Raw genomic sequence first — 21,993 nt, 5'->3', positions numbered from 1 at the left:
CTGGCACAAGTACTTCAGTGAAGTTCTCGCTTAATTCTACACATGGTCATTTTGTATCTCCTATGTACATTCTCTTTTGCTGAACCTAAATCTTGTCAATGAGTTACTTAAAAAAATACTTTTTGAAATTACCCACACCCTAAACAGCAGTTCTGCTGTGTGTATACAAATGCTCTGGAAAGGCACAAGTCAGGTATTGGGTGTAGGCACAGGACAAACCGCATGGTCTGCCTTGGCAGCCCTGTCCTCACCTGCAAGCTGCCCACACACACTCCCTTCCAAACGGTGCTCCTCTGATGCCAATTGGCTGACTGAGCTACTTTGAGAGGAAGCCTATGGGAGGGGAGGGGAGGGGAGGGGTGAGGTGGATAAATATTTTATAAACTACACTTGAAGCTTAAAACTTGATTTACCCTTTCAACCAAATTCACATTGGAAGTCCCACGTCTTCTTAAAAACCTTGGACACTGAAGAGTTAAGGGGGTATGGAAGCTGGTGTAGCACGGGGCTGTCATCCAAGGCCAGCTTGAAAGGCAGCAGGAAGGGTTTGGTTCTGGCTGGGCTACAGACCGGCCATCTGGATGCAGGGAAGGCCTAGAATGCCAGAAACAGCTTTTCTTTTTGGTGTTAGGCTTCATTAAGTTCAGCCTGGGGAGAGTCTTTTTGGTTTAAGACCCAAGCTGAGAGTCTTCTTTGAACAGGAATTCTGATATTTTCAACTTTACATGAAACAAATACTCGTTACATATATTCTTTTGGTAAAAAAAGTCATAAAAACCAATGTACATAATTCAACATATGTTTTAAAAGGATATAGACCAGATTCACTAGACTTATAAATACAAAAGAAGCTATGTGTAGTATTTAAATAATTTTGCCAGGAATAGATATATCTGGATACGTTGTCTGAAAAAAAAAACTATTCTTTATCATATGCCACTCTGTGACTCTTGTGAAGAATTATTGTTTTTCCTATAGTTTATTTGAAAGAGCAATTTCACCACTTTGAAACTGAATTGCTTTTATGTCCTTAAAAGTACTTTCTCCATTTTTGTTTTACATTTAATTATATTACATTTGGCATAATGTTTAAGTGGGCCAGTTGTAATTCCTTTCACAGGAAATTTTTCTTTACTAAAATTGAAAAAAAACCTACAGGGAAATTATAGCAACTTCCTACTCTATATCACTCAGGAACATACACTCTGGAAACCACCCTCTTTAAAAGATATGATCTGTTCTTCTCTAGCTATAGCAGTCTGTGTTAGATTTGTATGTGTTATTCTTAACAATTAAAGGAAAAGGTGAATGTAAATTCACTGGGGCAAAACAAAGTAGGAAAGAGAATATTATCCTTAAGAGAATTCTTACCTTAAGGAAGAGAAAATGCACGTATCTTTCAGGGTGGGGAAGATGGGGCGGGGTTGGGGGGGGAGAGTGGATTTATTTTTTTCTCTCCAAGTCATTAATTGCCACCTAGCAGCAGACAAGGGAATTGCACACTTAACTTTACTTCCATTCTATAAAACATTGGTTTTAAAGGTCACATTACTTTTATTATGACCAATATCTAAAGAATTATTAGCCTATTGGTAAACTAGGAATTGAGGTTTTTTCTCTCTTATAATGTGAAAAGGGAAAAAATACAACAAATGAAAATTTTTGGCTTATTTATAAAATACTCTTTCCTTCATAAAATGTCTGTTCTTTTGTTTTTCTATGGTTGTTACCCTTGTCACCTCAGCAATACAGCAAAAGAAAAGAAATTCTGAAGCCACCTTGAGACTAAAAAAAAATGCTGGTTTTGGCTTAGGAAAGGAAAAAATGCCTGTTTTTAATACAGAAAGCAGTTTTCGAAATAATCTCAGGGTGGATTTCTATAAAAATGAAATCAAACACATTTTATTTTGCTAGGACAAAAAATGTTTATTTTGAAAATCAGAAGATATCTTTTAATAAAGAATGAAATAATTTCCAGACCAAATGATTATTCAAATATGTTAAAGAAGAGTGTCTTTATTTCTAACTTTACCAACAATGTTTTTATTTTTGTTAACAATTAACCATGCTGAATGCCAACACTTTAAAGAAAGATAGGTCTCTGTTGTTGTGTTTCATAGATCTTGGCAGATAAGTAAAAATAAAAATTTTCCAGAGACTAAAGCAAAATTAAATATTTAGACTTTAAAAGTTAACAAGTTGAAAAAGAAGTGGGCTCACTGTATATTTCTAGTTTGCCACTTTTTATCTAGTTAAATAATAGGCATCATTACTGTATTAATTATGAGTATATTATTACTAAGGCAGTGAGCAACATTTGGCAAGATAAATACTAGTTTTAAAATAATAATAATAATAAAAAATAAATAAATATTGAGTATTTACCATGTGCCAGCCAGCATGCTAAGCACTTTAAGTGAGAAATTCACTTAGTCATTGCAACAATCATAAAAGATACTAGCTAATATTCTTTCTACTTTATAGATTTAAGCAACAATAAAACAAAGGTTCAGAGAGGTAAAATCAGTCATCAAAGGTCTCAGAGCTCCCAAGTAACTAAGCTTAAATACAAAGCCAGTTGTCCTAACATTGAAGTCCTCAGCGGTCAATTCTTCGAACTCTTTTCTATCTACTCCCACTCTAGGCCTATAGCTCTAAATAACTTCTCTACAATGATTACCTTCAATTTTGGGTCTCCAGAGTGAACCTCTCCACTGAACTCCAAATCATATGCCAACCAACTATTCTATATCTCCATTAGGATGTATAATAGACATCCCAAACATGAAATATACAAAACCATATTTATCCTTCCCCCAAATCTGCTTTTATCTCTTCTTTGTCACAGTTCATTGCAACTCCATTCTTCTGCTTGCCCAGACCTAAAACGTTAGTCATTTTGAAACCTATTTCTCCTACATGCCACATTAGCAAGGTACTGTTGGCTCTGCCTTCAAAATACATCCAGTATCCACTTACGTCCTGCCCTCTCACCATTATAACTCTGGTCCAAGCCACTGCCATCTCTCATTTAGATTACTATAATTGCCTTGATGTGGTTAGCATGCTCAGCTCCAAACAGTCTGTTCTCAACACAAGGGTCAAAATAATCATTTAAAAATATCAGTCATGACATTTCTTTTTTCAAAACCCTCTAGTGGCTTTCTATCTCACTCAAAGTCCTTGCAGTGGCCTAAAGGCCCTATATTATCTGCAACCCCCACCCCGTTTCCTCTTTGATTTCATCCCATAATAATCCTCTTCAGGAATTTTTACATGTTTTGTTAACTGAGGGATTCTCAGGATTTAGTAATAATGCTTGGCATATAGTAAGGTGATTAATAAATATTCTTAAATCAATGAGAACTATCTGACTCCAAAGCCTATCCTCTTCATGATTCCCTTCTATGCATATATTGGTGACTCTGAGGTGAACGTGGTTGGCTGGACTCTTCAAAGTGGATCTTATATGAAAGCTCCACTTGTGGACCAACAGAGGAGATATTTGGTCTTCTGGGGTTTTAATGGCTTTCACTCTTTGAAGCATGAGTGGGCCCAAGATACACCCTAATTCTTATGCAGTAGTTGCAAAGTTGATCTATAAGGGAATTTTGTAGAAAGAATAGGCCAGAAAAGCAGCATTGCTTCTGTATTTAAAGACTATTGTTAGTTACGTCTGGATTTTTTTTTAAAATTTTTAATTGATTGATTTAATATTGAGAAAGAAACATCAATTTGTTGTTCCACTTATTTACCCATTCATTGGATGATTCTTGTATGTGTCCTGATCAGATATCAAACCCACACCTTTGTGCATTGGGACAACATTCTAACCAACTCAGCTACCCAGCCAGGGCTGGATTGCGAAGGGCAGTGGGGCGCGGGGCGGTTGTTAAAAACTAAATAAAAACAAATTCTAGTAAGAGCCAAGGTAAAATTTTCCCATGGACATGTAATAGTCATTGTTACTCAACTATCTAGATGACATTCTGTAATAATTGCTTAATTTCTAGAAAAATATTTCTAAACAACTTAAGTATGCCAATGGCTTTTGTACAGGCCTCTCTTTTGGTCATACACACTGAGGGAGAAAATTATGTTACACAGTTTAGATACAACTCTAAATTGTTACTCTTCCAAATTATGTCTATTAATTCCAATCTGCTCTATTCCAAGCTGTAGCTATTACCACTAGACAACATTAGCTTTTGAATAACTAGTGAAAAATAGTAAGATGGGTGTGGATATAAACAAGGCTAGCTTTAGAGTGAGCTATCTAAAGGCTATCAAATGTTAGTGAAATAAATGATGGTACACTCATGTGATGGAATACCTTACTGTTATGCCAACATTTAAAAGCATGTGACATGAAGAAATGTTTGTGGTATAATGTTTAAATTAAAAAGCATGTTAAAAATAAGCATATATAAGTTGACACAAATTTTTGTGGAAGTTTATTTTGTTGAGATATTAATTCTATGTGTTTGCCTACACCCTGCCCCTTATCCCTATTCAAGCAGGTATCCAGACCTCAGATTTTCATAAGGCAAAAATCAAAATCCTCTTAGAAGCAACACAAGCTCTTCCTGTCTTTTGAAATGAGAAGGGGGAAAAAAATAAAGGAACACCTTTGAGGGTGAGGTACAAGAGAGATCCCACAAGATTTAGAAGTCTGTAGCCTATTTGTTGAGTGAACAGCCAATACTCCTGTCATGCTCTGTAACAGAGGCAAGGATGGTGGCACAGCCCCAAAGAGGAAGGCTGTACCCGGGTGTAGGGCCTGCAAGATTCCCTCACTTGACTCCAGATTCTTGAGTTCCAAGGATGGTAAAGGAATATTGGAGTCATCAGACCTGAAGATGGCATAGAGGAAATTTAGCAGTAAATCAATGTGTAGAGACAACCAAATAATTTGAGGTCATTCCAGGTATTTCTACAATAATTATTGCCCTAGAAACTTTGTACATCTGTAGATGGTAAGGAAATTCTCAATAATAACTGAGATTGAATTTCCACCAGTATGGCAGGTGTTAGATTCAAATTGATCTAAAGAAATGCAATATTTCTTTCTATGGAATAAGAGTCTCATGCATAATATGCAATGCACACACAGTGTATTACATATTATAAATATTGGAAATATATTCTTAGGATAATTTCTCTCAATTCTTTAGAGATATATGGTTGTAGGGGAAACAACTAAAAATTTTAACTGTGATTTTCTCTAGTGGATGACAGGGGATTATTCTTCATACTGTGCACTTGAAAAAAATTAAATAAATGTGTATTCTTTTTATAATTGTAAAAATTATAAAACCAAGTGCAAACTGACTTTTTTCCCTTTTACTTGTATATCTGAGCAGGTAGAAAACAGGGAAGGGCATACATCATAATCTTAGGTTCTGCTTTCCAGCTGTTTTAGACCAACTGATATTGTTTCTAGGAGTATAATATACACTAAACTTCAAGAAAAGATAACAGGTTTCTCTTAACATTAAAAATAAGCAGTGTATATCTCCTGCACCCTGTGAAATTTAAAATATTACTGTACCCATCAAAGTTCCAGCAAGAAACAGATGGCACACTCAAAAGGGTAACTGAAAGGAGTATGATCAGAATGTGGGCAGGGAAACAGCAAGAGATCATGCAGTCCCATTGCCAACCCGGCACCAACATGGAGGGAGAAAGAGTAATAAATACTCTGTCTCCTATTGCCCTGGATCTCCTGCTAGAACCCTATATCAGCAAAGTTCAACCAGAAGCCAGAGAGGAAGGAGACTTGCTGCTGTAATCTGTAAAGGGTGAAGTAGATGCAGACAGGTAACAAGACAATCTAGCACAGTGACATCAAAGTACAAGCAATTCTAAAATTTCACTATAAATATTTCTAAATTTAAAGATTTCTACTAGAAGAATACTGGGAACACACAATTTTGGACATCGGTCTTTGGTACTATGCCATATATCGACAAGAATATTCATTGTAGTATTTTTGTAATAGCAGAAATTTGGAAATAATCTAATTACCATCCATAATTAAGAAAATTATTGTATTTCCACATCATGGAATACTATGAAACTGTTGAAACCATATAGATCATTACTTACGGATATGAAAAGATGGCCATAATTTTTTAAGTGTAGCCTTCATTCAGTAATATTTATTAAGCACTAAGTATGTGCTAGGCATTGTGCTAGGTGTTGAAGAAACAAAAGAGAACAATCTATTCATTTAAATCTGTAAATTTAATTCATTAACAGTGATTTTTAAAAATGACAACTAGTATTGAATTTCAGGAGGAGGGTGTTCATATACTACTGTTCAAAGTATAAACTGGTAAACATTTCTGGAGGGCAACCTAACACTTCTTATCAAAAGCCTTAGAAATATTCATTTCATTTAATCCCTCAATTCTATTTTTATGCATTTTTAAAAAGATTTTATTTATGTATTTTTAGAGAGGAAAGAGAGGGTTCTAAAGGACTTTGTTTTCTTTTAACTTTTTTAAAAAATATTTTATTTATTTATTTTTAGAGAGAGGAAGGGAGGGAGGAAGAGAGGGAGAGAAACATCAGCGTGTGGTTGCCTCTCCAGCGCCCCCTACTGGGGACTGGCCCACAACCCAGGCATGTGCCCTGACTGGGAATGGAACTAGCCACCCTTGGGTTCACAGGCCAGCGCTCAGTCCACTGAGCCACACCAGCCAGGGCTATTGTTATAAATTTATTCTAAAGAAAGGAACACAAATGTACACAAAAAAATATATCAAACAGCTCATAAATGAGTTGCTTGGGAGAAGGGGTACCTAAATATTAAACAATAGAGACTTGGATAAATAAAATATGTTTATAAGGTGGAATACTAGGGAGCCTAGAAAATATTTAATATAGAAAATGTCCAAATTGTGTAAGTGAAAGGGTAATACTAAATTGTCCTGAATTTGAGTAAATCACGTGATATGAGTCTGTTACTTTATCTGCAAATCTCAAATCCTTAAGGTCCCTTTCAATTCTTACCTGAGCCTAGACATTCATCCTTTCTTCGCTATAAAGAAAGTCATCATTGGCAGTTGGTAGATGTTAGGTTGGCAGCTGTTTGCAGAGCTGTCCTAAACTATTTTACCTGGGGACTTACTAAAAGATGCAAAGAGAGAATACGTATTTTGGAAGAAAATGTCCATTTTTTTTTCTCAGTGGCCTAATCTACCAGGCACCATGCTTGGTTTTGAGGGCACAGAAGACATCAATGCCCTCAGCGAGTTCAAAGTCTGGTGGGAGGAAACTAATAATAATGACGAAGAGTGATCAATGACAACAGAGCCTTGACAGGTGAGTTCTCCTTTTGGATTCCAAAATGGAAAGAAAAGCGTGTACACAAACAACATACGCGAGTAAGAGTATGGTTGACACACATTAAACGGACTGTTATTTTGTGGCCTTTCTTGTGGTAGTCTTGTTCTTCTCACAGTCACACAACACCCCGAATTTTTGTGGATGCTTTATGAGAGGTTTAGCTGCACATTTGATCACTCCGAGTCGAAGCTGTCATCTGGAGCGATTTCAGGTGCATCTGGCAGAGCCAGTGAGACTGGAGAGTATCAGCAACTCACAGGTAAATCACGAGGATGTAAATAGCGTTAACTTGGCGGTGACTGCCAAGCAGCTCTTAGCCGCCACAGGCATTTCTGGCCAGGGTTTCCCGCCAATGTCCGTTCCACGTTCTCCCGATGCCCCGCCCACTTTTGAGCAGTGGAGAGCTTTGTGGGCGGGGAAGCGTTGGAAGCCAATCGATATCTCTGAAATAGACTGCTCTGCCCTGCGCCTCTGCCGTCAAAATCCCGCAGACCTCCCTGTAGATCGCGGAGCGGTAGTTTCGGCTGCGCTGCCTGATCTGCCGCTTTGCAGGAGGTGACTGCCAGGTCTGCGTCGGAACCATGGTGCGTTGGATTCCAAGCCTAGGCAGGGTTGGGGCAGAGGTCCGCTGACTGGACAATGACGAGCCGCATCTCCTGCCGTCCTTAGAGCGGTCGGGGGTCACGGGGCGTGGAAACTATAGCAGTCGGGAGGGTACGGGCAGTGATTCAGCATCTCCGGCCTGCCGGCGAGAAGGGCTGTCGGGAGTCAGTGCGGCCTTTTTCCTGGGTTTGTTTCACTTTCTGCTGGGCCTCAGACACTATCTTCTCCGTGACTTAGCCGAATTCGCCCCTCAAGTTCCTTCAGTGGAGTAGATTCCGAGCACTACTGGCCCCTCGTGCTCTACGTCAGGGGCGTGAGAGCAGATAATAGGGACTTGACTTGGAGGCCTCCCTGTACTGCCAGTGTGAACTTGACCCAGGGTTTGGGTTCCTGTACCGCATGCATTTACCTGCTGGGTCTATTTCATTTTTCTCTCCATTAGAACTCGATCAGAAAAGGCCCTCTTCAATCACTTTTTCCAGTCACCTAGTTTTACAGATGAGTAAACCAAGGCTGAGAAAAGTGATATTATCAGGATTACAACATAGATCTCAGGGCTTCCGGCACTCAACCTTCTCACCCCCATGACTATTTTCCCAAGTAGTGTTCTGCCATTTAATGCCGCCGTTAAAGCAGTAATGGTTCTGTCGCTGTAGGTATGTGAGTCCACTTCTGACTTCCTAAGGACTTTTTTGTATTTATTCATTCAGTATGATTGCCTGTACTTAAAAGGCACTATTATAAGTGTAGTGAGGGTTCAAAGATAAATCAGACATGCCCCTAATCACAATATAAGGAAGTAAGGGACATGTAGGAAAAGAACTGGTGGGAGTATGTATTGGGAGAATTACGGAAGAAAAAAAAAGGAGAACCCTCAAGAGATAGACATTTGAGCTAGTTTTTAAAAAAGAAATGCTTTTGACTCTATTAGGGTATGGTATAAGGGAAGAACATAAGCAAAGATAGGAAAGTCGACACATGAACTTAAGCAACTGGCTGAACCCAAAAGGATGCTATGGGAGTTGGTAGGACTGGAAGTTAGGTCCCATCTAGATCTGATTCCTCCCCCACTAGCTTATGGTATATGTAATTGGCTTACAGCTGAGCACATGCAGTAGTAATCTTACAGTGAGGTTGTATTAATAGCATTGTGTTAATGTTTAAATGGAAACATCAGAAAACCTTTTTAATGGTAGAGCTGGTTAAGAGTTGGGATTTGTGATGTTCTTATATTAATAGGCCTTTTTTCTTTTAGTTTCGCAACCAGTATGACAATGATGTCACTGTTTGGAGTCCTCAGGTAAAATGTTTTATACAATTTCTGTGAAGTGGATTTTGGTGGCTACAGTATGTTTAGAACATTATGAGATTGTAGGCTGGGAGAAAAGGGAATAGAATCATTTTGGACATTCCTGGAACCTAAATTTATCATTAAATTTCCTGGTTTAAAAAAACATCATTTGAGATTTAACTGTGCTCATCTGAGATTTTGGAACTCTTAATTTTAAATTTATAAAAGGGTCCTGTAAGATGACTACGATTTTTTTGTCTAGGGCCGGATTCATCAAATCGAATATGCAATGGAAGCTGTCAAACAAGGTTCAGCCACAGTTGGTCTAAAATCAAAAACCCATGCAGTGTTGGTTGCATTGAAGGTAAGTAAAGCAATAAGTCTGTCTTCCTCCTTTAGAAAACAACTATCAAACATAAGTGTCACTGTATAGATAATAAAATTGCAAACTTGTTTTTTATCTCTTGTAATGTCTGTATTTAGAGAGCACAGTCAGAGCTTGCAGCTCATCAGAAAAAAATTCTCCATGTCGACAACCATATTGGTATCTCAATTGCAGGACTTACTGCTGATGCTAGACTGTTGTGGTGAGTATGATCATGAAAAACAAAAGACAGATCCCTTTTGACTTATAATTGATTTAATTTCTGGAAAACATTTAGGCAAGACATGTTAGGAAGTTCTCTTGCAGAGTGTTTATAAATTAAGATTGTGAATACCTTAGTGGATTTGGGCTCAATTACTAATATTCCATTTCTTGATCCCCAGAATAGTAACAAATAGAATTAAGCATATTAACACTTTGGAGAAATCACTGAATAATGTGATACTTGTTAACTCAGTGTATATTGTTTAAGATTATGTTATGTCTAAGAAGAGCTTGACAACTTTTTTCTGGTTTCTAAGAAACAGCTAAACTACTCTTGCTTTCTTCAATACACCAGAATTTATCAGGCATTTATTTTTTTTGCAAAGCTTAATTCCGGATACTGTAGGGTATACAAAGGTGAATCAGACATAGCGCTTGCCTTTTAGGAACTGGAAATCTAGTAGTATGTCCATAAAACAAGGTAGAAAGTGGAGAGTAATAGATTTCTGTGGGACCCCAGAGGAGATCAAAATTATTTCTAGTTGAGAGACATTGTGTAAATGAAGAGCTGGGGCTTTAAAATCACACAGATTGAGTTTACTTCCCACCTTTACCACTTAGTATCTGAGCTTGGGCTAGTTATTTAACCTCTCAATTTTTTAGTGTCTTTTTCAAGGTTATTGTTAAATAGCCTAACATGTAGACCACTTAACAGTGCCTTCAGGTAATATGTGAGTGTGTGTATTGGGATATGGCAGGTAATAAACCAAAACTAATGTGTGTAAGTTTCACTTATTTGGGAAGAAAGAGTATAACCACTAAGGGAAAATAGTAATGCTAATGTTTAAGATTTTCAAGTTATCCAGCAAACTCCTGCTCTCTTAGCTCAAGCTGTATAGTGACGACGTTACTGGTTTCTGTTAGCTCTTGAAAATGTGCAATATGTTGCATTGTCAAACCTTTTACTTAATCCAGTCTGTGAAAAGTACTGTCATGTCCACATGTAATCAATATAAAAACTATTGAACTTTTTACACTATTTTTTATATTAAGGCTTTGAAATTTCTTGTGTATTTTGAACTTATGATACATCTCACTTTAGACTAGTCACTTTTTAACTGCTCAGTGGTCACATGTGATTAGTACCTGCCACGTTGGGGCAATGTCGTTTTAGATAGCCTTGGGAAGTGGACTTAAAAGTGCTAAACAGCTTGGTTCCTGTGGTCAACATTTAATCATTAGATATGACATACAAATAAAGTGGACAAAGCAATGCAGAAAGAAGGGCGGGTATCTGTTGTTCACGCTCTCAGCTTTAAGAGGCATGGATTTCATTTTTCCTAAATGTTAGACTTGCTTGAGTCTTGTCAGGTTTGACAGTCCTGAGTCCAGTATTTCCCCTAGAGTTCTGCTTATGGATAGAAGTAGCATTGACAAGAACATGAAACAGTGTCCTAGTATGGATTCTGTTTCTTGAAATTGCTCTGTTGAGGAAATTTTAGTCAGCTTTCAAGAACAAAATTAGTAATTACACTTTGTGCTGGCTTGAGACCTAGAATTTAAGACAGTCTTATTCATAGTTGGAAAGATAAGGGAAGAAAGAATGCTCTTTTTTTTTTTTTCTCAGCTTTCTATTCTATAAATGCTCTGAGACAAAGGTTTTTTAAATTTATATTTTAGGGTGTTTTTTCTTTTAATCTCACATGACCTCCGCAGACCCCCAGTGTTTGTTACAAAAACGCATCCTTCCATGTCTTTCTGGTTCCCGAATGTAATCGTGTAAATGTTTGGAAGAAAGCAGAAAAATCAAACTACTTTATTCAGATTTGAATAGCTCTGTGATTTAAAATTACTAATTTTTCTTGTTTCTTTTTTAGTAATTTTATGCGCCAGGAGTGTTTGGATTCCAGATTTGTATTTGACAGACCTCTTCCTGTGTCTCGTCTTGTAGCTCTAATTGGAAGCAGTATCCTTTTTATGTTACAATTTTGGAAATGAACTTTAAAGGATTTTGATACTCCTTATTTTACTTATTAGGAATATGATAATATATGCATAGGTAAGATTGTAGAAAAAGGTTAGTTACTTTTCAACAGCAGAATGTTTAAAATTTAGGAGAGTTATGGGAACTTTTACCATGGAAGAATGGGTTCTAAAATAAGGAATTTATTTGCTCTTTCATCAGGCCTTATAAACCATTGATACTTTGCAGACATAGAAAAGTTCAATTTTCAGGAAAACTAACCAAGCATCACTTTTAGAGGAAATTTAAAGACTTTATTGGTGGTTCTAGATGTCCTAAAAAATCCTCAGCTGCTCATATCCAAAACAAGTGAGGTTCTCTTCATGGCAGGAAAACATTTTGTTAGGACTAATTCTTGGGTTTGGTGGACAGTTGAACATTTTTTAACACTAGACCAAAGAAAAATTGCTCTGTTTTTATCTTCTTCCTATGGTTGATTATGCAGCAATTAAGAAATCAAAGCTGTTTGTTAGTAATATTTAATTTGAAAATAAACATAGTACTTTATTCCTTGTTAGAACAGGCTCTTTAACTAGTTTAAGAGACCCAGATTCCAACGCAAAGATATGGCCGAAGACCATATGGTGTGGGGCTGCTTATTGCTGGTTATGATGTAAGTTCATAGACTATTTTTATATTTTAATTATTTTTTAAAACTGACTAGAAATTGTCTAATTTTTAGTTTAACCAAAATCAAGAATTATGTGTCCTTTTTTATATGTATAGGATATGGGTCCTCATATTTTCCAAACCTGCCCGTCTGCTAACTATTTTGACTGTAGAGCGATGTCCATTGGAGCCCGTTCTCAGTCAGCTCGTACTTACTTGGAGAGACACATGTCTGAATTTATGGAGTGTAAGTGATTTTTTTTCGCCCTTTCCAATCTTTATATAGTGAATTAACATAGTATCCTAAATTAAGAAAACTACCAGTCTTGCAGATAGAGTTTTTTAAAAAAATTAAGGCCATGAAGGCCCTGGCCAGGTAGCTCAGTTGGTTAGAGCATCGTCCCAGTATGCCAAGGTATGTGGTCCTCGGTGAGGGCCACCGAGAATCAATGGATGGGTCCATAAATATGTAGAACAACAAACGGACATCTCTCTCTCCCCTATCCACCCTTTCTTCACCCCCACCCCACCCTCACTTCCTTTTCTCTCCCTCTCAAAAAAGAAAATAAGCCCATAAAGTGTTTATTATTTCTGTTACACATGCTAACTTTTACCCTATTTCTAAGTACCATAGTAGCTTCATTCACCAGTAGGACTTTTTTAAATACAAATATATATCCCTGACCTTGAAGGCTCTTGTCAGTTGGTATGAAGAGTGCCCAGACAGAATTGAGAAACACTGTACTAGCTACCAATTTAAGCCCTGTTGACACCTTTTAGTTTTCTATGATTCTGTTTTTTTTCTTTGTTCTTTTTTAATATATTTTATTGATTATGCCATTACAATTTTCCCATTACCCTCCCTTTATTCCCCTTTACCCTGCACACACTCCCACCCACATTCCCCCCCTTTAGTTCATGTCCATGTATCATAAGCTCTTTAGCTTCTACATTTCCCATACTATTCTTGCCCTCCCCCTGTCTGTTTTCTACCTATTGTCTATGCTACTTATTCTCTGTATCTTTTCCCCCCTTTCCTCCTCCCACTCCCCTGCTGCTAACCCTCCATGTGATCTCCATTTCTGTGGTTCTGTTCCTGTTCTAGTTGTTTGCTTAGTTTGTTTTTGTTTTAGGTGTGGTTGTTAATAATTGTGAGTTTGCTGTCATTTTACTGTACATGTTTTTGATCTTCTTTTCCTTAGATAAGTCCCTTTAACATTTCATAAAATAAGGGCTTGGTGATGATGAACTCCTTTAACTTGGCCTTATCTGAGAAGCACTTTATCTGCCCTTCCATTCTAAATGAAAGCTTTGCTGGATAGAGCAATCTTGGATGTAGGTCCTTGCCTTTCATGACTTGGAATCCTTCTTTGCAGCCCCTTCTTGCCTGTAAGTTCTCTTTTGAGAAATCAGCTGACAGTCTGATGGGAACTCCTTTGTAGGTGACTGTCTCCTTATCTCTTGCTGCTTCTAGGATTCTCTCCTTCATTTTAATCTTGGGCAATGTAATTATGATATGCCTTGGTGTGTTCCTCCTTGGGTCCAACTTCTTTGGGACTCTCCGAGTTTCCTGGACTTCCTGGAAGTCTGTTTATTTTGCCAGAATGGGGAAGTTCTTCATTATTTGTTCAAATAGGTTTTCCACTTGTTGCTCTTCCTCTTCTCCTTCTGGTACTCTTATAATTCAGATGTTGGAATGTTTAAAGATGTCCTGGAGGTTCCTAAGCCTCTCCTCATTTTTTTGAATTCTTATTTCTTCATTCTTTTCTGATTGTATGTTTTTTTCTTCCTTCTGGTCCACTCCATTGATGTGAGACCCAGCTTTCATTCCATCACTATTGGTTCCCTGTGTGTTTTTCTTCATTTCACTTATTGTAGCCTTCATTTTTTCATCTAATTTGTGACCAAATTCAACCAATTCTGTGAGCATCCTGATCACCAGTGCTTTGATTTGTGCATCTGATAGGTTGGCTATCTCTTGGTCACTTAAAAGTATTGGGGCTTTGATTTGTTCTTCTGTTTCAGCCATTTTGGGGGGAGGGTCTGGTTGTGCCTGTTATGTAGTGAAGGGCGGAGCCTTAGGTGTTCACCAGGGTGGGGCACCCCAGTCACTGGGTTGTGATGCTGTATGTGGGGGTGGGGTCTGAGAAGGAACAATGGCGCTTGCTCCGCTCTCTGTCAGACCTTGGCCCCTTCCGCCACCTCCCCTGAGCAAACTGGGTGCCTCTGGTGCCAGTTCCTGCGTGGGTGGGCTTGTGTACCCTGTGGGACTTGCCAATGATATCTCCTGTGAGGCTGGGAGTCTCTCCCTGCGCCTCAACCCCTACAGGTGTTTTCAATTAGTGCCCCAAGGCTCTGTTTCCCAATGCTGGGATCCTGGGTTGCACACAGTGCCTTACTTCACAATCGCCGCCTCATTGGGTCTTCCGGTTGCCACCTCTCAGCCAGAGTCTGCCAGTTGCCGCTTGTGCACCCAGGGTCCGCCCATTGTGGTCTTGCAAGCCCCAGATGCCTTACACACCTGGTCTCAACACTCTCTGCTCGCTGCACCAGGACCTATGCCTGGCTGCCTGACTCTGCCCCTCCTACCAGTCTGGATGAACGGGTCTATTTTAACTCCTTGTTGTCCAACTTCCATATAGTTCAGTTTTCTGTCAGTTCTGGTTGTTATTCTGTTTCTAAATTGTTGTCCCTATCTTGGTTGTGCGAGGAGGCACAGTATGTCTATCTATGCCTCCATCTTGGCTGGAAGTCTCTATGATTCTGGTCTTATCTTTTAGCCACGCAGACATTTCTGCTTTTAGTAGTCCATTAACAAGTAAAAAATCAGTGTAGTTGTGGGAAAGAAAAGTAAAAGATTTAAAATATGATGACAGAGCAAGTTTTTAAGTGCTTTGTTTATGCAAGGGTCTTATACACATGCTCTTTAAATCACTTACTGAGGTGATCATGTCGGGTATTTTTCCCCCTTTCATTCTGTTGTGGTATATTGCATTCATTGACTTGGGGTTTGGGTTTTTTGTTTGTTTGTTTGTTTTTTAAGATTTTATTTACTTATTTTTAGAGAGAGGGGAAATGAGAGAGTAAAAAAGGAGAAAGAAACATTGATGAGTTGCCTTTCTCATACTCCCAACCAGTGACCTAGCCCACAATCCAGGCTTGTGTCTTGACCAAGAATCAAACCAGCACCCTTTCAGTTTGCAGGATAATGCCTAACCCACTGAGTTATACTGGTCAGAATGTTAAACCATCTTGCTTTCCTGGGATTCAGTTTGCTGGTATTTTGAGGTTTTTGTGTGTGTCTATAAATCAAATTGATCTATAGTTTTTTATTTTCTTGTGATATCTCTGTCTAGCTTTGGTATCAGGATAATATTGGCCACATAGAAAGAGTTGGAGACTCCTTTCATAAAGAGCAAAGACAGTATCTAGCATTTCACAGAATACATTCTACAAAACTTTGAGCTTTATCATTTGTGAATCAAGATTTTGATTTAACTTACCATAAGGAAAAGTCAAATTTAGTAACAAAAGCCTTGTGTCTTCTTATTAAATAAATAATAATTAGTAATGTTATTATATTAGAAGATTATAGGGCTAAACATTTAACTTCTGACTGTTTTTATTGTGATATATTTAGTATGTGAGTAAAACAATGATTTCAGTGTATAGACCCAACAAATAAAAGAAGCCTAACATGAAAATGGAATTAAGAAATAATTGTGAACTTATTATATAGGCAATTTGAATGAATTGGTTAAGCATGGTCTGCGTGCTTTAAGAGAGACACTTCCTGCAGAACAGGACCTAACTACAAAGGTAAATATCAGTAAATATCTTGTTTTCCAATTATAGATATTAACATTACAGTTTAATCATTTATTGTATAAATGTAAGTAATAGAGAAATATATACTAATAGATACACTAACAATTCTGTAATTTGGGAGATGGTTACTTTGGCTCATTCTTTCTCTTTATTTACTAAGTGATGTGATTTTAAATTTATTTTTTGAACTTTTTTTTTTATATAAAGCCAGTAGATGAAATGTTCCTTACTTCTTCAGCAGTAGGAGTATCTTCATATTTTTAATTTAGTTTACAAATACGTGTATGTTTTAAGCACCTCCCACATGCAGGCACTAAGCATTAACAATATAGTAAACACAGTAAACATCTTGGTTGTTATGGTACATATATCTAAGTGGGGGGAGATAGATGATATACCTGTAAGTAAATTATATAGTATACTAGGAGGTGACCAATGCTATAGAAACAATAAAACAGGTTAGGAGGAGAAAGAATGACTAGTTGGGTATAGGAAGGAGGTATGGTGGGTATCATTTAAAATAGGGGACAAGGATGGCCTTACCCAGAATGAGCAATTTGAGGAAAATATCTAAATGAGATGAGTGAGTGAGCCATGCAAATGTCTAGAACAGGCTTATTTCAGGGAACACAAGTGCAAGAACCTTGGGTCCAGAATGTTTGTAGTGTTCAAGACAAGGGGGCTAGTCATGTTGGAGTCAGTGATCAAGAAAAAAAGGAAGCTAGAGAAGTAATGGAGGCCATATTGTGTTATGTCCTATAAATCATTTTAGGTACTTTGGATTTTACTCTGAGTGGGTTGTTAAGAGTTTGAGCAGAGGAAATCTGATTGGACTTAGGGTTTTTTTTAAAAGATTTTATTTTTTTATTTCTAGGGAGAAGGGAAGGGAGGGAGAAAGAAAGGGAGAGAAACATCATTGTGTGGTTGCCTTTTGCATGCCCCATTTGGGTACCTGGCCCACAACCCAGGCGTTTGCCCTGACTATTAATCAAACCAGTGACCCTTTGGTTCGCTGGCTGGCACTCAGTCCACTGAGCCACACCAGCCAGGGCTGACTTAGGTTTTAAAAGAGTTACCTGGTTGCCATTTTGAGAACAGATTGTACTGGGCACATGGGTGGACATAGTTTTAAGACTGTTAAAATAATTTGGGTGAGAAATTATGGTGGATTACAGCCAAGTCATAGAGTGGGATATGATGAAAAGGGGTTCAATTTTGGGTATGTTTTGAAATGAGAGCTAAAGAAACGCTGGCTGGTATGATTCAGATGTCCCATAAACCAAAAGGTTGCTGGTTCGATTCCCAGTCAGGGCACATGCCTGGGTTGCAGGTTTGGTCCCCTGCTGGGGCTCATGCCAGAGGCTAGCGATAGATGTTTCCCTCTCTCTTTTCCTCCCTTCTCCTTTCTCTTTCAAAAAACAAAAAACAAAAACAACAACGACAAAAAAAAAACCCCACAAAAAAACCCCCACAAACCTAAAAAATAAAATTAGCACCAAAGAAGTTTTGCTAACAATTTGGTTGTGGAGGTGTGAGGGGAATGCCTTCAAGGTTTTTAGCTCTATAAAAGAAAGACATTTATGATTTACTGAACTGAATACGACAGTGGGAGGGGTCGGTTTTGGGATAGAGGTTGTGGAAGAAAATCAGGCAGTTACTTTGATTTGAAATTTGAAATTTCAAATTTGAAATGCCTGTTTGTCCATTTGATGACACAGAGTACACAGTTACCAGATAAGCACCCCCTGGAGTTTGGTAGAGAATGAGAATGGTCGAGTCTAGAGTTACAAATTTTGAAGTCTTCATATACAAATAGCTTTTAGAGACTGGATTGGATGAGATTGCTAAAAGAATTGGTTAGACAAGAGGTTTGAAAACCCAGCCAAGGGCGCTCTAACCTTTAGAGATTGGGAAGTGAGTAGCTATTAGCCAAAAGGACTGAGGAAGATGGCCAGGGAGGTAAGAGGAAAACTTGGGAAATGAAGCATCCTTAAAAATAAATGAAGAAACTATTTCAAGGAGAAAAATTGCTGATAGATCAAGGAAGATGTAGGTTGAAAATTGACCATTAGATTAGCAATGGTATCACTGGGGACTTAGGTAACAACCTTAATGGAATGGTGAGGCAAACGCCTGATTGGAATGGAATCAGAAGAGAATGGGAAAAGAGGAATTGGTGGATGGGTCTTCGAAGGATATTTTCTGTTGTGGGTCCAGAGAAATTGGGTGGCAATTGGACGAGTAAAAAAGAGGGGGTTGTTGTTTTGTTTTTTTAAGATGGGAAGTATACAGCATGTCTGCTGCATGAAAATAATCCAGTATAAAGGAAAATATATGTAGAAAAAATATGAGAAAAACTGATGGACCAACTTCCTTCAACAGTAGACAGGTGGAAAGGTAGGCCTTCGTCAAGAAATTGGAAGATTCATTCACAGTAACAGGAAGGGAGAAAATGTAGGGACACAGATATGGGAAAGAGTGGATACTGTGGGAGTTTGTGGATGTTCTTTTCTTAATTTGCTTTTATTTTCTCAGTGAAATAGCAAGGTTTCCAGCTATAAGGAGAATGGGGAATAGTAGAGTTGTCCAAGAGAACAGAATATTGAATAATCTAGGGACCTGTATAGTACAATGCAGGAACTGCTAAGGGCCTCCTTGAGGTTAATGACCAATCAGCATATTATAAATCCATTTTGTTACAGTGGTTGCATAATAATTCTTTAATACGTATATGAAGACTTTATAGTCTGTATAATATTTTCTAAACAAATTTTCCTGTTATCAAAGTACTAGTTTTGAAAAATTAGGAAAGTACATTAAATATTAAAAATATGTTTAAAATACCTATAATGCCATCACTCCAAGATGACTATCTTTTAAAACTTGCATATAGCCCTGGCTGCTGTGGCTTAGTGGATTGCACATTGGCCTGTTAACCAAAGGGTTGCTGGTTCAATTCCCAGCCAAGGCACATACTTGGGTTCCTGGCCAGCTCCCCAGTAGGGGGTGCACAAGAAGCAACCACACAATAATGTTTTTTCCCTTTCTTTCTCTCTCCCTTCCTCTCTCTCTAAAAATAAATAAATAAAATCTTTAATAAAATAAAAGTCGGATATGCAGTTGCCTACTGACATTTACAGTTCAGAAAAGTTTGCTCAGGTATCTGGCTTCCTAATTTCATATTTTTACTGAAACATTGAAAATGGCTTAACCCTGACCAGCTAGCTCAGTTAGTTAGAGCATTGTCCCAATAGACCAAGGTTGGGAGTTCAGTCTGTGGTCAGGGCATATACAAGAAACAAATGATGATTGCATAATGGGTAGAACAACAAATCAGTGTTTCTCTCTCCCCTTCTCTAAAGTCAGTAAGTAAAATAAAAAAGAAAATGTCCTATACATCCTTATGCCTAAAATTTTCACTAAAATTTTAATTTTACAGGAGCTATTTTGCACTGGTTAGCAAGCTCCCACCAAATTCAGCTCTTTAGAACCCCAAACTTAGTTTCTTTGTTTGGTAGGAAACATTATGTCTTAACTTACACAAGAAACAAATTTGATTTTTCTTAGGAGTTAGGCTCACTTCCTAGTAAGTGGTTTTCTCCTTCACACTTGTATGCAGCACATTCCCATTATGAGCCAATTTGCAAATTTTCTAGATGACATGGACCTTGGGGGTTACTTATGATTATCAAAAGTGAGTGTTTAAATCTGCAGATTACAAGGGCTTACTAGTTAGGTCTTATTCAAGTGCTATGTAAATTTTTATTCATTTTTCCCCCAACATTTTATCATAAGCATTTTTCAACCAAAATTCTCTTGACTTTTTTATTTTTACCTTTTTCCCATCCTCAGAATGTTTCCATTGGAATTGTTGGTAAAGACTTGGAGTTTACGATTTATGATGATGATGATGTGTCTCCATTCCTGGAAGGTCTTGAAGAAAGGCCACAGAGAAAGGCACAGGTATATATAACTAATCATAACACAAGAGGCTTTAGTTCTATAGTAAACTGCCATTCCTACCACAACTTTGTAAATCTACCATTTTGTCTTTAATTATTGAGATAAGTTTATAATTCAAATAGCAGTAGGAAAATTAAGCTGGGTAAAGTGAAATACTGAAAGGACAATGATCTCCATAAACACAAAAGGGGTTGATTAGTCATGTGCAGGGGTTGGCAAAAGAAGGTTTACAGAAGGTTTAAAGAAGGTTGGTGATACAAATAAATGATGCAATAAATAATATAGGAATAAACTTATTTTGCATACTCACAACTGTAAACTTATGTCATCTTTACCACACTTTCTAGATATCTTACAAGGACAAGTAGAAGACTGGGACCTCTGCTAGGCTGGGCCTCTTTCTGTGTCGTCTTCATGTTCCTCTCTCACAAGGGTCTCTGTAGCAGGGCAGCAGCTCTGAGCTGTAAAAGTTCAAAAGCTCAAAAGTGCAAGCTGCCAGGTACTCTTAAGGCTAAGGCCCAGGACTAGCAGAACGTCACTTTGGCACATCGTGTTGGCTAAAGCAAGTCATAGGGCCAGCCAGGAGTCTATAGTAGTGAGACTGAGAGAAGTTCCCTGGGAACCAGCTTTGGAAACTAAGTTGGCTTTTCACAAACATTGAGAAAGGATCAAGAAGTGTTGGTGAATCTCAGGTTACATATTGGGCTTTAAATTGGATTTTTACAATACATATTTGCTACTTATTGATGCTTATTTGATAGCTGTGTGATGCAAAATAAAGTGTTCTCTACAGAAATTTCTTCTACAGAATGAATTTCTTTACAATTTGAAAGGATATTGTTGGTATTTGGAGAAACAAGATTTGCATTAAACTGCTGTTGGTAAGAACCAGCACTGTTGAGAAGTGGCAGTATTGACTGGAGTGCCACACAGCTAGTTTGTTTGATCATATTTTTGCTGTGTGTATTAGTGCCGAAAGGAAAAGAATATCTAAAATGTGATTGCTAGTAGTGGTAATGAAAAGAAGGCCTTCTACTGAGCAAGACAAAGTATGAGAAAATGCTAGAATTGTTTAGTGATGCTTAGATTTTCAGAACTGTAAATTATATTTATTTTTTTAAAACCCTTTGTTTAGAAATTTTAACAGGATAATGAACTAAAATTGAGTCTTTAAAATATATGTAACCCCTTTTTCTCATAGATTTCTTTATAATGTAATATCGCACATTTTCTTTTTTCTTCCTTTCTTAAGCCTGCTCAGCCAGCTGATGAACCTGCAGAAAAGGCTGATGAACCAATGGAGCATTAAGTGATAATCCCCTGGTCTATATGTGTATTATCAAATGTGTAAGAATGCAGGAACATGACCTGATGACAATATTCTATACTTCGAACCAAAAGATGCAGTGGTAGAATGGTATGTTTTAGGAATCAGTCCAACTGTGAGTTTTTCCCAAGCAACTTCACTGAAACCACATAATGGGATGCATTTTTCTTTGAGAGGGTCTATATAATCATTTTCTAGAAAGTATAGTTATCTGTACTAATGTTTTTTATATGAAAAACATAGTGTCTTTGTGGTTTTAAAGACAACTGTGAAATAAAATTGTTTCATCTGCTGGTGTGTATTGAGTTTTCATTTATTTTTCAAGTAGCTTCAACTATATAAATAGTAGTCTGAGATTACAACTGCTTGCTTGCCATGTTTGTCGGATAAATTGCCTTATTTTTAGT

At 37.6% G+C, this 21,993-nt stretch overlaps 1 protein-coding gene across 1 annotated transcript; it reads left to right on the top strand.

Moving 5' to 3' along the window:
- The first annotated feature begins 7,822 nt into the window (after positions 1 to 7,822).
- Positions 7,823 to 21,877, top strand: PSMA1 (proteasome 20S subunit alpha 1). The gene is made up of 10 exons (XM_045825418.1): positions 7,823 to 7,937; positions 9,212 to 9,256; positions 9,510 to 9,611; positions 9,731 to 9,834; positions 11,714 to 11,802; positions 12,402 to 12,472; positions 12,586 to 12,715; positions 16,208 to 16,287; positions 20,149 to 20,259; positions 21,512 to 21,877. The coding sequence occupies exons 1-10, from the start codon at positions 7,935 to 7,937 to the stop codon at positions 21,566 to 21,568; spliced, it is 792 nt and encodes a 263-aa protein (XP_045681374.1). The 5' UTR covers positions 7,823 to 7,934; the 3' UTR covers positions 21,569 to 21,877.
- The last annotated feature ends 116 nt before the right edge of the window (positions 21,878 to 21,993 follow it).

The sequence above is a fragment of the Phyllostomus hastatus genome, unplaced genomic scaffold, assembly GCF_019186645.2.
Source record: "Phyllostomus hastatus isolate PE091 unplaced genomic scaffold, TTU_PhHast_1.1 phas_scaffold_585, whole genome shotgun sequence".
NCBI classification, from domain to species: domain Eukaryota; kingdom Metazoa; phylum Chordata; class Mammalia; order Chiroptera; family Phyllostomidae; genus Phyllostomus; species Phyllostomus hastatus.
This window is presented reverse-complemented; position numbering and strand designations above follow the sequence as displayed.

What these genes read in the sequence shown, in the direction of transcription:
- PSMA1 (XM_045825418.1), top strand. An exon ending in TGCTTATTGCTGGTTATGAT is followed by an intron (nt 12,473 to 12,585) that starts GTAAGTTCATAG and finishes TTATATGTATAG; the next exon opens with GATATGGGTCCTCATATTTT. An exon ending in CATGTCTGAATTTATGGAGT is followed by an intron (nt 12,716 to 16,207) that starts GTAAGTGATTTT and finishes CTTATTATATAG; the next exon opens with GCAATTTGAATGAATTGGTT.